A 15054-nucleotide genomic window follows, 5' to 3' on the forward strand; every position below is an offset into this window, starting at 1 on the left:
GTTTGCTCTCTGGAGCAACAGAATGTGGGGAACATAGTATGTTTGTACAACTGGGTATTGTTGGGGTTGGCAAGGGTAGTGTTCCAGTTTTTCCTGAGGCATCCATAATAGTACTAGACCTCAGTCTTGAGAGGATAGCATTAAAATACCTAGTAGGAAAATACATGTCCTTCATTGGGCCTTTCTTATAGTTTAGGGAATTTGCAAAAGAAAATCCATGTAAAATCATGTTTATTCTCTATTACAGCCAATTACTACATATGAGTCATGTAGTAATTCATAATGACCCAATATAAAGTTAAATATTATTACATTTTTGTAGTAATTTTTAGAAATACTATTCCATACGTTTTTCTAACATGATTTGAAAAAAAATATTGCAAGTTTATGCACTTTGTTTTCCTAAATTATGTTGAAAATGTAAGCAGATAATACTAAAGCTAAGTTTTAGCAGGAAGAAGAGGTTTCCTACCCAAATATTTTGGGTGGCTTCCTGAATTTCAGACAAGAGTATGCCAGATGTGAAACAGTGCTGGAATAGTGTATTTCAGAGTTGATTCACTGCTTTTTACTTACTGAAGTGGTTTTACATTGCTGAGTGCAACAAGTGCAAGTTATACTTGGAGCTATTGACTGGTTAAATTAAATAAAAACTCTCTTTGGGTCCTACCTGTGCTGCTGCTGGAGGTGCTGACAGAGTTTAGTTATATTGTTTCTAGTGTGTGATATTCTTAACCAAAAATTTTGACTGTGACAGAAATTCTTAAATTAGAGATAAAAACATACCTTCTCAGTAAACCTTTTTTTCATTCTCTGATATTTAGGTAATTAATTTCAGGAAAGAAATTTGTCATTTTTTAAAAATATAATGATTTGAAAGGCAGAGTTGGAAAGTGTGTGCATGTGCATAAGCACTTCCATCATCTGATTCCCCACCCCCACCCCACCCCCACCAATGGCTGCAACTGCCAGTACTGGGCAGGGCTGAAACCAGGAGCCAGTAACTCCATCTGGATTGCCCATGTGGGTGGCAGTCATCCAAGGACTTGGGCCATCTTCTGCTTTCCCAGGGATATTAGCAGGCAGCTGGATCAGAAGTGGAGCAGCTGGGACTCAACCAGGGCTAGCATAATGGAATGCTAGCATTGCAGATAGTAACTTAACCTGCCAGTTTGCCATTTAAACGTGTTAATGCATGTGTAGAGGTCTGCCAGAACATGAATAACCTACATGCACAGGTGAAAACTGCTCTTTTTCTCAGATCTCGAACCCCTCCTCAGTCAGTGAAAACAGACCAATGATTAAGAAGTAGATTGATCGACTTAAATTTTATTCTGTTTTTTTTTTTTTCCCCATTTATAATTGTTTTTTAATTTATTTGAAAGGGAAACAGAGAAAGAGCAAGCGCACTTCCATTCACTGGTTTACCCCAAATGCTTGTGGTGGCTGGGACTGGGCCAGGGCTAACGCTGGGACTGGAAACACCATCCTGTCTCCCACATGAGTGGCAGGAACCCAGTTACTTGAGCCATCACTACTGCCTTCCAGGGTCTGCATTAGCAGGAAACTGAAGTTGAAGTCACCCTTTTAAGATCATGTGCAAAAAAAAAAAAAAAATGTAGGATCACATGACATGTTTAGTTGTCTTCAATCTGTAATCCTACTGTTCTGTCTTTTGTAACCTTGACCTTCAAGGTACAGGTTGTTTATTTCCTAATTGGCAGTTGGGTTAATAGCTCAAGTGATTGCAACGGGTAGAGCTTGATAATGATTGCTTTTATTACTTTCACAACTGATACATCCTTGTTTTGTTTTCGTATTTTAATTAACTTAAACTTCATATATATTTTTTTAAGGTACTGACCAAAGAGCAGATTTGTATTTGGAAGGAAAAGACCAGCTTGGGGGTTGGTTTCAGTCTTCTTTATTAATAAGTGCGGCAGCAAGGAAAAAAGCACCTTTTAAGTAAGTATTTATACCTGAGCTCAGCAAAGCAACATTCTTTGAGTACCTCTTCCAAATACTTGCCAATATGTGAAGATATGTGAAGCACTGTGCTGAGTAGATGTATGATCTTTTTTTTTTCCTTTTAAAAGATTTATTTATTTATTTGAAAGGCAGAGTTAGAAGGAGATACAGCGAGATCTTCCAGCTGCTGGTTCACTCCCCAGATGGCCTCAATGGCCAGGGCTGGGCCAGCTATGTCACAGTGCTGGCCCCCATGCTGGATCTTTAGAAGAAAATACATAGGATAAAAAAAATTGCATGGATTTCAAATTTTTTTTTGCACCAAAATAAACTAGTACTAATATGTTATACCATGTCTGAACAGAATCTACTTAGGGGCACTGAGAAGGATAAGACATCAATTTGAAAAGATTCTCCCCACCCGGCCCTGCTTTCAGAGCAAGGTGAATACTGCACAAATTGAAGGAACGCAAACATCAGATTTATGGTGAAGCTTGGGTGCAACAATGGTGAAATCATTAATACTTTAAGAAATCAGCCTTTTATAAACAGATAACTCATTTTTAGAAGGGACAAGATGATGTTGAAGAAGAAGTCCATAGAAGCAGATGATCCACTTCAGTTTGTGAGGAAAAAAATTTGTCTTTGTGTCCTAACAGAAAAGAACCAATGATTAACAGCAGAAACAATAACTAACACCATAGACATCTCAACTGGTACACTGTACACAATTCTGATTGAAAAATTAGAAGTAAATGTTCTGTTTCATGGGTGCCAAAATATCAAATGGAGACCATAGCAGAGCTTTCTGAAACAAGTAGAAGCCAGATCCTGAAGCATTTCTTTTCTTTCTTTCTTTTTTTTTTTTTTTAGAACATTGATTTATTTGGAAGAGAGAATAGAGAGGGAGGGACAGAGATAAAGGTCTTTCATACATTGATTCATTTCCCCAAGTGGCTGAAATGGCCAGAGCTGGACTGATTCGAAGCCATGAGCCAGGAGCTTCTTGTGGGTCTCCCACATGGGTGCAGAGGCCCAAGTGCCATCGTCCAATGCTTTCCCAGGTGCATTAGCAGAGATCTGGATCTGAAGTGGCGCAGCTGAGACTTGAACCAGCACTGTAGTCAGAGGCTTAACCTACTATACCACAGTGCTAGCAACAAGATTTATTTTTTCTTAAAGATTTGATTATTTGTAAGGCAGGGTGGTGGAAGGAAGGAGGAGGAGGGAGGGGGAACTGAAGGAGGAAAGAGAGAGAGATCCCCCACCTGCTAGTTCATTCCCCAAATGCCTGCAACAGCCAGGGCTGGGCCAGGATGAAAGCAGGAGCCTAGAACGCTGTCCAGGTCTCCTATGTGGATGACAGAGACCCAAGAACTTGGGCTATCATTCTCTACTTTCCCAGGTACATTACAGAAGTATAAAGTATCTCAGTCTTGAACTGGCACCCCTGCATGGGATGTAGGCATAGCAAGCTGTGGCTTAACCTGTAGTACCACAACACCTATCTCTGAGGCATTTTTGAAACATTGGTATCAGAAGGAGTCTGTGTTGTGACAGGAAGTTAAGCCTTGCATGGGCTTCTCATATCAGTGTGCTAGTTCAAGTCCTAGCTGCTCTGCTTTCAGTGCTGCTTCTTGCTGTTGGACCCAATTTGGGGGTGACCCAGTGGGTGGGAGATCTCTTTGTCTTTTCTCTGTTGCCCTGCCCTTCAAATAAATAATACATTTTTAAATGATTTATTTTTTCATTTCTAAGGCAGTGTTACACAGAGAAATAGAGATCATCCATCTACAGGTTCACTCCTCAGTGGCCGCAACAGCTGGAGCTGGGACTCCATCTGGGTATCCCTTGTGGGTGCCAGGGTCCTGAGCACTTGTGCCATCTTCTGCTACCTTCCCAGGCACTTTAGCAGGGAACTAGGTTGGAAGTGGAGCATCCAGGGCTTGAATGGGAGTCCCTGTGGGATGTGTTGTATGGGATGTGTTGTTGCAGGCCGTGGCTTAACCCGCTATACCACAATGCTGCCCCCCCCCCCACTTTTTTTTTTTTTTTTTTAAATTTATTTGAGAGGTAGAGCTACAGACAAATAGAGGGAGAGAGAGAGAAAGGTTTTCCACCTGCTGGTTCACTCCTCAAATGTCCTCAGTGGCTGGAGCTGGGCCGATCCAGAGCCAGGAGCTTCTTCCAGGTCTCCCACATGGGTGCAGGAGCCCACACACTTGGGCCATCTTCCACTGCTTTCCCAGGCCATAGCAGAGAGCTGGATTGGAAGAGGAGCAACCGGAACAAACCAGTGCCCATATGAGATTCTGACGCTGTAGGTGGAGGCTTAGCTTGCCGCAGTGCAGGCTCCTCAACTTTTTTTTGCTTTGTTTTTTTTAAACAAAAATTTATTTTGAAAGGCAGAGTTAGAGAGAAACAGAGAGATCTTCCATCTGCTGGTTCACTCCTCACATGACTGCAGTGGCCAGGACTGGGCCAGGCTGGTGGCAGGGGTCCAAATATTTGGGCCATCTTCTACTTCTTTCCTGGTCACATTAGCAGTAACCTGGATTGGAAATGGAACAGCTAGGACTGCAGTCGGTGCTCATATGGGCTGCCCACATTGCAGGTGATGGATTAACTTGCTATGCTACAGTGCTGACCCCAATAAATATATATTAAAAATTATGATGGGAGATGAAACGTGGCTTTAGTGGTTTGATTCAAAGACAATGAAAGCAATGGTCACCAAGAACTGGAAGTTATCCTAATGCAAAAGCAACAGTTTTCAGTATACTCAAGGTTTTATACTTAATTTTCTTGGGAGCCGAAGGACAAAAATAACTGCTTATTGTGTGAGTGTTTTGAGAAATTTATCCAAAGCTTTAGCATAAGAATGTCCAAGAAAGCACCACCAGACAGTTCTCTACTATGACAGTTTTCCAGTTCATTCCTCAAGACAGTTTTGCAAGAGTTTTCAATGGAAATCATTAGGCAACTACATTATATCCCTAATTTGACTTCTGATTTTTTTTTAAGTTAAAAGATTTTATATGTGATCCATTTCCTTTTTTCCCAAGACAGTGTTACTTTAGGTTGCAGCTTACAAATTATAAATGAATTTTATCAAATTTATTTATATCTACAAATTGTTTAATATGTAACTGTGTATACATGTGTTCAAATTGATAAAGCACTTTAGAATTAAACACTGATTCACAGTTAATTTGAAAATGTTGGCCGGCACCACGGCTCAATAGGCTAATCCTCTGCCTGCGGCGCCGGTACACTGGGTTTTAGTCCCGGTCAGGGTGCCAGATTCTGTCCTGGTTGCCCCTCTTCCAGGCCAGCTCTCAGCTGTGGCCCGGGAGTGCAGTGGAGGATGGCCCAAGTGCTTGGGCCCTGCACCCACATGGGAGACCAGGAGAAGCACCTGGCTCCTGGCTTCGGATCAGTGTGGTGCGCTGGCCACAGCAGCCATTGGGGGGTGAACCAATGGAAAAGAAAGACCTTTCTCTCTGTCTCTCACTGTCCACTCTGCCTGTCAAAAAAAAAAAAAAAAAAAAAAAAAAGTCTTTTGAGGTTCTAATGGAATAATACTAAGTGGAAAACAACTTAGCAAATTTTTAGTCAAAGTAAGTAGTTTTTACCAGTGAGTGAATTTGAATCAGAGGAGTTTAATGATTCCCCCAACAACTATAAGAAAGATATTTACTTATAAGACAAAAATCAATCTCCCAGTCATATATTCTTTTTTTTAATAATTTTTTTTATAAGGAACAAATTTCAGGTACTTCATATGTACAGATTTAGGGTCATAGTGATACTTCCCACACTCCCTCTCCCACTCATGTTGTACCCTCCCTCTTCCTTCCTTCCTTATTTTAATTTTTACAATGATTGCTTTCAGTTTATTTTATAATTATAAGATTAACCCGGGGCTGGTGCTATGGCACAGTGGGTTAATGCCCTGGCCTGAAGCGCTGGCATCCCATATGGGCATCCCATATGGTTCTAGTCCTGGCTGCTCCTCTTCCAGTCCAGCTCTCTGCTATGGCCTGGGATAGCAGTGGAAGATGGTCCAAGTCCTTGGGCCCCTGCACCCTCATGGGAGACCCAGAAGAAGCACCTGTCTCCTGGCTTCGGATCGGCACAGCTCCGGCTGTTGCAGCCATCTGGGGAGTGAACCAGTGAATGGGAGACCTCTCTCTCTGTCTCTGTCTCTCTCTGTAACTCTTTCAAATAAATAAGTATTTTTTTTTTTAAATAAACCCTCCACTAAGTAAAGAATACAACAAAAAGTAAGAAAAAATAAAAAAACTTCCACAGCAATAGACAAGAACTGTAAACAATAATCAGTTCTCAAAATATCAATTTTGCTAATATACATGACATCTTTTTATACTCTGTTATTTACCAGGATCAGGGAAAACATTTGTCTTCTTGGGACTGGCTTCTTTTACTAAGCATGATGATTTCCAGTTGCATCCATTTTGTTGGGGAAGATAGGATTTTTTTCTTTTGTGTGGCTGAGTTACGCCATATGGTATATGTACTACATTTTCTTTAGTCGTCAGCTGATGGACATCTGGGTTGATTCCATACCTTAGTTAATGTGAATTGAGCTACAGTAAACTTAGGGGTACAGATAACTTTCAGATGCTGATTTAATTCTTCTGGGTAAATTCCCAGGCACGGGATGGTTGGGTCATATGGTAGATCTACTTTCACCTTTGAGAAATCTCCATACTGTCTTCCACAATAGCTGTACTAGTTTGCACTCTCAACCACAGTGTATTAGGATACCCTTTTCCCCACATGCTTGCCAGCATTTATCATTTTTTTGATTTCTGTGTGAGTACCATTCTAACTGGTAAGGTAAAACCTGATTGTGGCTTCTGTTTGCATTTCCCTGCTGGCTAGTGATCATGAACGTTTCTTCATGTGTCAGTTAATGTAAAAAAAAAAAAATGCATTGATATGATTAAATTTCTAGGACACTCATTTCTTTAGGGATGAGCTAAATAGCTGATGTCATCACTTTAACAATATGTTGCACTTGAGGGAGCTTATGTTGAGACATAAAGTTTACAATGTTTAAAGTTTTTTAAATTGTATTTTATGTAAAAAGCAGAGAGAGAAACAGTTCACTCATTTCACTGGTTTATTTTTCATATGCCCACAACAGCCAGAACTGTAAGCCAAAGCCAGGAGCTGGGAATTCAGTCAGGGTCTCCTCTTGGGTGATAGAAACCCAACTGTTTAAATTATCTCCTGCTGCCTCTATGGTATGCATTAACAGAAGCCAGAGTCAGATGTAAAGACAAGACTTGAACCCAGGCTCTCCATTATGGGATGTATCTTAATAGTTATTTTAGACTTTAATCTTTTATTCTTAATTTTCATTTTTTAATCCCATTTTCCACAGAGTTTTTAAAGTCCTCTCTTATATGATAAGTCAGTGCCCTTTTTTTGCTTACAATTTCCCATTATAAGAATTTTGGGTGAAAAGATGTGTCATGTGACTCTACTATAACTCCTATAGTAGAAATATGGCATGCACTTCAGTTGTTGGGGAGAGCTGTGTGGAGCTGTGGTCAGACTTGACAAGGAGAATTGTAGGAAAGGAGAATCAGAGAAGGCAGCCTATACTCAAATATCCTTTGTGGTAACGTCCACAGTGGCTGATTAACTGAAACATTCCTTTAGTAAATTTTATGTTGGTGATTCTTATTTGGCACACATAATTGCTTTCCTTTTTTCAAATGTATGGGTATGCTGATGAGAAAGATTCTTGAATAGCTAAAGATTTTTGCTATCTTAGAATGAAAACCTGTGACAGAACAATTTGTATGTTTATATTTCTTGTTTTTAAGATTTATTTATTTGAAAGGTGTATGGTGACTCTTACTCATCACTGCCGGAGAATTAGGAAGGCTGCTTGCAGCTTGGGGCTCTGTGGCACAGGGATTTGGACTCTCACCTGTGGTGCTGGCATCCCATGTGGGTGCTGGTTCAAGTCCTGGTTGCTGTGCTTCTGATCCAGCTCCCTTCTAATGCATCTCAGAAAGCAACTGATGACCCAGGTCCTTTGGCCTCTGCTACCCACATGGGAGATTTTTAAAAACAAAACAGTGGGACAGGAGATACCACTTTTTTTCAAATTGATTTTTTGATTTTGATGGGATAATGTATTCTTTTAAAATAGTTTCTGTTTATTATGTTCCTTACAAGTTCAAATTTCTTCAGATTTCAAAATATGGTCAAAATTGTGACTGATATAGGACATTTTTTTTTTACCCCCCAAAGAAACCTTATGAGTACAAATTTCATAAGTACAACTTTAGGAATATAGTGATTCTTCCCACCATAGCTGTCCTCCTGCACCCACTCCTACCCTACCACCTCCTCTCTCTCCCATTCCTTGTCCCATTCTCCATAAAGATTCATTTTCAATTAACTTTATACATAGAAGACCAATTCTGTACTAAGATTACAACAGTTTGTGCACACACACACACACAAACTGAGAACAAGTTTTACAGTTAATTCTCATAATACAACTCGTTGAGGACAGAGGTCCTGCGTGAGAAGTAAGTACACAGTGACTCCTTTTGTTAATTTAACAATTAACACTCTTACGTATGATGTCAGTGATCAAGGTTCTTGACATAAGCTTTCAAGGCTGTAGAAGCATTTTGAATCCACAGTCTCCGTCAGTATTTAGACAAGGCTGTAAGCAAAGTAGAAGTTCTCTCCTCCCTTCAGAGAAAAGTAGATCCTCCTTTGATGGCCACTTCTTTACACTGGGATCTCATAGAGATCCTTCATGTAGGACTTTTTTTTTTTTTTTTTTGCCACAGTTTCTTGGCTTTCCATGCCTGAAATACTCTCATATGCTTTTTCAGCCAAACAAGAATGCCTTAAGGGCTAATTCTGAGGTCGGTGCTGTTTAGAGTGATTGTCATTCTATGTGGACTGCATCCCATGTTGGAACGTTCTCTCCTTTTTAATTCTACCTATTATTATCCAGACCCTTGATCTTATTTATATGATCCCTTCAACACTTAATCTTATCTGTAAGATTACTTTAACACTTAATATGATCATTTTAACACTTAAGATGGCATTTTTACCACCCAGCTTAATGGGATTTGTGGTTCCATGGCAAGTTTTTAAACTGTACTGTTAGAAGTAAGTCTGTAGGAATGTATGCAGAACTAAACAGCTTTATAATTATAAACTTCCTCCTCCCTCGCTTGTTTGCATGCTTATTTACTGAGATCTGTTTTCAGTTGACATTGTATGAATGGTTAACTCTGTGTTCAGTAGAGTTGAACAAATACTATGAAGAAGAGAAAAAGAAAAAAACCTGTTCCTCCACAGTCAAGACAAGTGTTGTTCAAGTCATTTGTTCTCAAAGTGTCAATTTCACTTCTACAGTTTCTTTGGGACTGGCTTATTTCATGAAGTAGAATGTTTTCCAGATTCATCCATTTTGTTTTAAATAACTGTATTTCATTTTTTTAAACTGCTAGGTAGTATTCCATAGAGTATATATCCCATAATTTCTTGGAATAATGTATCCTTTTTTTTTTCTTTTTTTTCTGTGAGTCTGCTGTGTGGAATGTTGAAGCATTCACTCCTTTTATTTCTATTATTACCAGACCCCCTCCCCTTTGTTTTTTAAGATTTATATTTATTTGAAAGAGTTACAGAGAGAGGTAGAGACAGAGGTCTTCCATCCACTGGTTTACTCCCCAGATGGCTGCAATGGCTGGAGTTGTGCCATTCCAAAGCCTGAAGCTTCTTCCGTGTCTCCCATGCGGGTGCAGGGGCCCAAGGACTTGGACCATCTTCCACTGCTATCCCAGGCCATAGCAGAGAGCTGGATAGGAAGAGGAACAGCTGGGACTACAACCAGCACCCATAAGGGATACCGGTGCCTCAGGCCAGAGCTTTAACCAGCTGCCCCACAGCGCTGGCCCCCAGGATAGTGTATTCTTTAAGTTACACTCTTACTGGTTATTGTAGTGATCAAAAGCAGTATATAACACTAGCTCAGGGAATAATTGATTAGTTGGATGACAACATTGAAAGTTTTTCTGTGTTTGAGAGTTTCCTGGGGCCTGAGCTCTGGCACAGCTGGTTAATAACAGCCATGGCCTGCAGTACCTGCATACCATATGGGTGCCAGTGTGAATACTGGCTGCTCCACTTCTGATCCCATTCCCTACTAACGTCCCTGGAAGAGCATCGGAGGATGGCCCGGCAGTTGGACCCCTGCACCCATGTAGGAGAAAGAAGAAGCTCCTGGCTTTGTTCTTGCCCAGCCCGGTTGTTGCAGCAATTTTGGGAAGTGAATCAATGAATGGAAGATTTCTCTAACTCTACCTTTCAAATAAATAAATAGATCTTTTTTTTTTTTTTTTTTTTGTAAGATTTATTTTAAAGAGTTACACAGAGAGGAGAAGCACTCCCCAGTTGGCCGCAACAGCTGAAACTGTGCTGAACCAAAGGCATGAGCCAGGAGCTTCTTCGGGGTTTCTCACATGGGTGCAGGGGCCCAAGGACTTGGACCATCTTCTGCTTTCCCAGGCCATAGCAAAGAGCTGGATGGGAAATGGAGCAGCCGGGACTCGAACCATATGGGATGCCGGCACTTCAGGCCAGGGCTTTAACCCACTGCGCCACAGCACCAGCCCCAATAAATCTTAAGTAGAGAGCTTCCTATTAAATGTTTATGATATATAAGTTACTAAAAATTAGTCTTTCAAGAAAAACTTTATCTATAATCTATTAAGAAAAATCTTGCTTTTCTGTTCAAACTAAGATATGCTTTTTAAGCTGTAAGTTGTCTTCAAAGATATAATTGTGCTTATTAAAATACCTGGTTTATCGTCTAGGACAGTGGTTGTTCATGGATTTACCCTTGGGGAAAAAGGAGAAAAGATGTCCAAGTCTCTTGGGAATGTCATTAACCCTGATATTGTCATCAATGGAGGACAAGTAGGTGGTTTTCTAAAATTTCAATTGCCTTTTAAGTCTCTCAAACTGGCAACTGAAACTCTTAATGTGGTTATTTCAGTGTTTAAAAAAAGAAAAGCAAAATTGTCTTTTTATATTAATGCAGGACATCTTACCCAGTTTTAAATCTAGTCTCTTAAATAATAAATGATTTTAATAAAAAAGGGAGAGGCCAGGATTATGATCCCTTTGCCTCATTTCAAATCTGAATTTCCAGTTAGGTCCTAAATCATACTATTCTTTTTTTTAATTGAGCTTTTAAAATATAAACTAATTTTAAAATTAAATGAGACTGGTGTAAGAAATGAATGTATTGTGACTGCTAAGTATATGCATATTTTACTGTTATTTTGGAAATTGTGCATTTTAACTTTAATGTCATTAATGGACATCACATCTCAAGTTGCTGATCATTTGGGTTGGGTTTTTTTTTTTTTTTGAGTTGCTTTCATAAAAGGAATTACTTATTTTTATTTCTGTGACTTTTGACTACTCTCCTGTCCTATAATATCATTACTTTGTGTACAGGGTTGCTAGGGAATAAATGTTGAAAGCGAAAGCAGTCCATCTGCTCCCCCTCACCCAGCATGTAGACACTGCTTGCACTGCTCTTTTCATAGACACCAACTGAAACAGGTAGATGCAGACATGACCTGCAAAAAGATTAGGTATTAGTACCATTGTGTTGAACAAGATTAAGATTGCAGAGTGTGTTCTTTCCAATTCTGTAGTTTTTTTTTTTTTTTTTTTTGACAGGCAGAGTGGACAGTGAGAGAGAGAGAGACAGAGAGAAAGGTCTTCCTTTTGCCGTTGGTTCACCCTCTAATGGCCGCCGCGGCCGGCGCGCTGCGGCCAGCGCACCGCGCTGATCCGATGGCAGGAGCCAGGAGCCAGGTGCTTTTCCTGGTCTCCCATGGGGTGCAGGGCCCAAGCACCTGGGCCATCCTCCACTGCACTCCCTGGCCACAGCAGAGGGCTGGCCTGGAAGAGGGGCAACCGGGACAGAATCCAGAGCCCCGACCGGGACTAGAACCCGGTGTGCCGGCGCCGCTAGGCGGAGGATTAGCCTAGTGAGCCGCGGCGCCGGCCCCAATTCTGTAGTTTTTAAATGATCTTAATTTGAGACCATTAGCCTGTATTTCATTATAGTGAAATAGAACATTTGTTCAGTTAGTTGAAATCAAAATCATTTGTATTTATATATTGTTTCTCAATGAATAGGATCAAAACAAAGAGCCTCCCTATGGTGCTGATGTTCTGCGTTGGTGGGTAGCTGAGTCTAATGTTTTCACTGAAGTGACAATTGGCCCATCTGCACTCAGTGCTGCCAGAGATGATATTAGCAAGGTTAGCACCATTATTCTTTCTCAGTTTGAATGAAAAGTGTAATAATGTACTGCTTTTAAAAATGAGGCACATTTTGTTTGGCACTGTGAAGCTGAATGAAAATGAAATGTTATTTTTAAAATTTCCTGTGTTAATGTATTTGTTAAGATCATCTGTATTAATGATAATTTATATACTGTCTTTTATATTTTATATGACAAAATATGTATTTTTGTATATTTTCTGCACTAACCTCATTTATTATGTTTTATTAAATTTTTATTTTATTTATTTGAAAGACACAGAGAAGTGGGACAAAGACAGATAGAGCTCTTCCATGTACTAGTTAACTTTTCAAACGCCCACAACATCTATGTTAGGGCCAGTTCAAGTCTAGAAGCCTGGAAATCAATCTGGCTGTCCTCTTTAAGACAGTTTGGCAGGAACTCATCTACTTAAGCTGTCACCTGCTTCAATTCAAGGTATTTATTAGCAGGAAACTGGAATGAGAAGCAGAGCTTGGATTTGAACTCAGGCACCCCAATACAGGATACAGGCATTTCAATCTGTGCTTCACATTTATCATTATTTTCACCTATAAAGCAGGTGAAGTAACTTTTTTTTTTGATAGGCAGAGTTAGTGAGAGAGAGAGAGACAGAGAGAAAGGTCTTCCTTTTCTGTTGGTTCAACCCCCAAATGGCTGCTGTGGCCGGTGTACTTTGCTGATCTGAAGCCAGGAGCCAGGTGCTTCCTCCTGGTCTCCCATGTGGGTACAGGGCCCAAGGACTTGGGCCATCCTCCACTGCCTTCCCGGGCCACAGCAGAGAGCTGGAGTGGAAGAGCAGCAACTGGGACAGGATCCGGCACCCCAACTGGAACTAGAACCTGGTGTGCCAGTGCCGCAGGCGGAGGATTAGCCAAGTGAGCCGCGGCGCCAGCCAGAAGTAACATTTTTTAAAAAGATTTATTTATTTATTTGAAAGTCAGAGTTAGAGAAAGAAGTCTTCCATCTGATGGTTTACTCCCCAATTGGCCACAGTGGCCCAAGCTGCACCGATCTGAAGCTAGGAGCCAGGAGCTTCTTCTGGGCCTCCCATGTGGGTGCAGGGGCTCAAGAACTTGGGCCATCTTCTACTGCTTTCGCAGGCCATAGCAGAGAGCTGGACTGGAAGTGGAGCAGCTTGGTCTTGAACTGGTGCCCATATGCAATGCCTGCACTTCAGGCCAGGGCTTTACCCCACTGCGCCACAGCGCCTGCCCCAGTGAAATAACATTCTTGCCTACACACATGAATTAAATTAGGCTATTAAAAGGTGATTTTTTTTAAGGTTCTAAAGATGTATAGTGGATATTCAGTTGTTAGGCATGGATCCAGTGGTTGTTTCTATAACCAGGACATTGGGATCTGGGTTGTGGGGTTTCTGTTTTTGGTTGCATTTGCAGTCTTATTTAGGGTTAATATAGTAAGAAACATAGCCCACTAAAGTGCTAAGAGTTGGATGAAACTTCAGGTATGGAGTTACAATATTGTAAGTATTCAGTGAAAATCGAAAGGCTTCCTAATTATTTTTTTTAAACTACATACTTTTTCTCACAATGAACAGCTCAGAAATACACTTCGCTTTCTTTTGGGAAATTTGGCTGGTTTCAACCCAGAAACAGATTCTGTCCCTGTTGACAATATGTATGTTATAGACCAATATATGCTACACTTACTGCAAGACTTAGCAAGCAAGGTAAGTGTACTCATGTTTGTTAAAACTTTAGTTTCATCTGAATGGATTACAAACCTTGCTAGAAATGGTAGCTGTAAAAATTATACTTGCAAAATTCTATACTTTCCTAGGCTGGCCCAATATGAAATGTTGCAGTATCTTTCATAGGTTCTCAAGAGACTGGAGAAAGACCTGATAGAAAAAGTTGGCCCCTGCTTGTCATCAGGCCAGTTTTTTCTCTCAAGATCAACTCTATTTGTCCAAAAAGAAGGAACAAAAGTTGTAGTTCACTTATTTGTAGATTTCCACTCGTAATAAAGTCTAAAAATAGTTGAAATGACTGTGTCTTGTAAGATATTTGCTTATTTGTATAAAAGCACAGATACTTTGTGTTTCAAAATTGGAAATGTTTTTGCCTCAGGGTGCTCTTAAGTCAAAAGCATACATGCTGATTTTTGCCTAAATCAAAAGTTAATGAGGCATAAATAAGGGAACATTAATGAACTGTAGTTAACTTCCGCTCTGCTGTTTCAAAAATGTTATACCTTCATCATTTAAAACTTGATCCTTTCCATGGTAAGAGTTCCTTTATAGTCCCTAGAGAAAAATATTGTTTTCTTTTCTTTTTTTTTTTTTTTTTTGACAAGCAGAGTGGACAGTGAGAGAGAGAGACTAGAGAGAAAGGTCTTCCTTTGCCATTGGTTCTCCCTCCAATGGCCGCCGCGGCCTGCGCGCTTTGGCCGGCGCATCGCACTGATCCGATGGCAGGAGCCAGGTGCTTCTCCTGGTCTCCCATGTGGGTGCAGGGCCCAAGCACTTGGGCCATCCTCTACTGCACTCCTGGGCCATAGCAGAGAGCTGGCCTGGAAGAGGGACAACCAGGGCAGAATCCAGTGCCCCGACCGGGACTAGAACCTGGTGTGCCGGCGCCGCAAGGCGCAGGATTAGCCTATTGAGCCGCGGCGCTGGCCCAAAATATTGTTTTCTGAGTAAATGATTTTGTTATTCAGAAATGACATTTGGAAGATTCTG

General features: G+C 40.6%; 1 protein-coding gene across 2 annotated transcripts in view; it reads left to right on the forward strand.

Moving 5' to 3' along the window:
- The window catches only part of IARS2 (isoleucyl-tRNA synthetase 2, mitochondrial), a 75617-nt gene that overhangs the window by 42505 nt on the left and 18058 nt on the right, over positions 1-15054 (forward strand). For both annotated transcript variants that reach the window (XM_008268410.5, XM_089312216.1), the window contains 4 exons: positions 1857-1965; positions 10860-10962; positions 12202-12327; positions 13912-14043. In XM_008268410.5, coding sequence (XP_008266632.2) covers positions 1857-1965; positions 10860-10962; positions 12202-12327; positions 13912-14043 — 470 coding nt within the window. The remainder of the gene's footprint in view (positions 1-1856; positions 1966-10859; positions 10963-12201; positions 12328-13911; positions 14044-15054) is intronic.

This window comes from Oryctolagus cuniculus, chromosome 13, assembly GCF_051225735.1.
Source record: "Oryctolagus cuniculus isolate XC-2025 breed Fujian yellow rabbit chromosome 13, ASM5122573v1, whole genome shotgun sequence".
NCBI lineage: Eukaryota > Metazoa > Chordata > Mammalia > Lagomorpha > Leporidae > Oryctolagus > Oryctolagus cuniculus.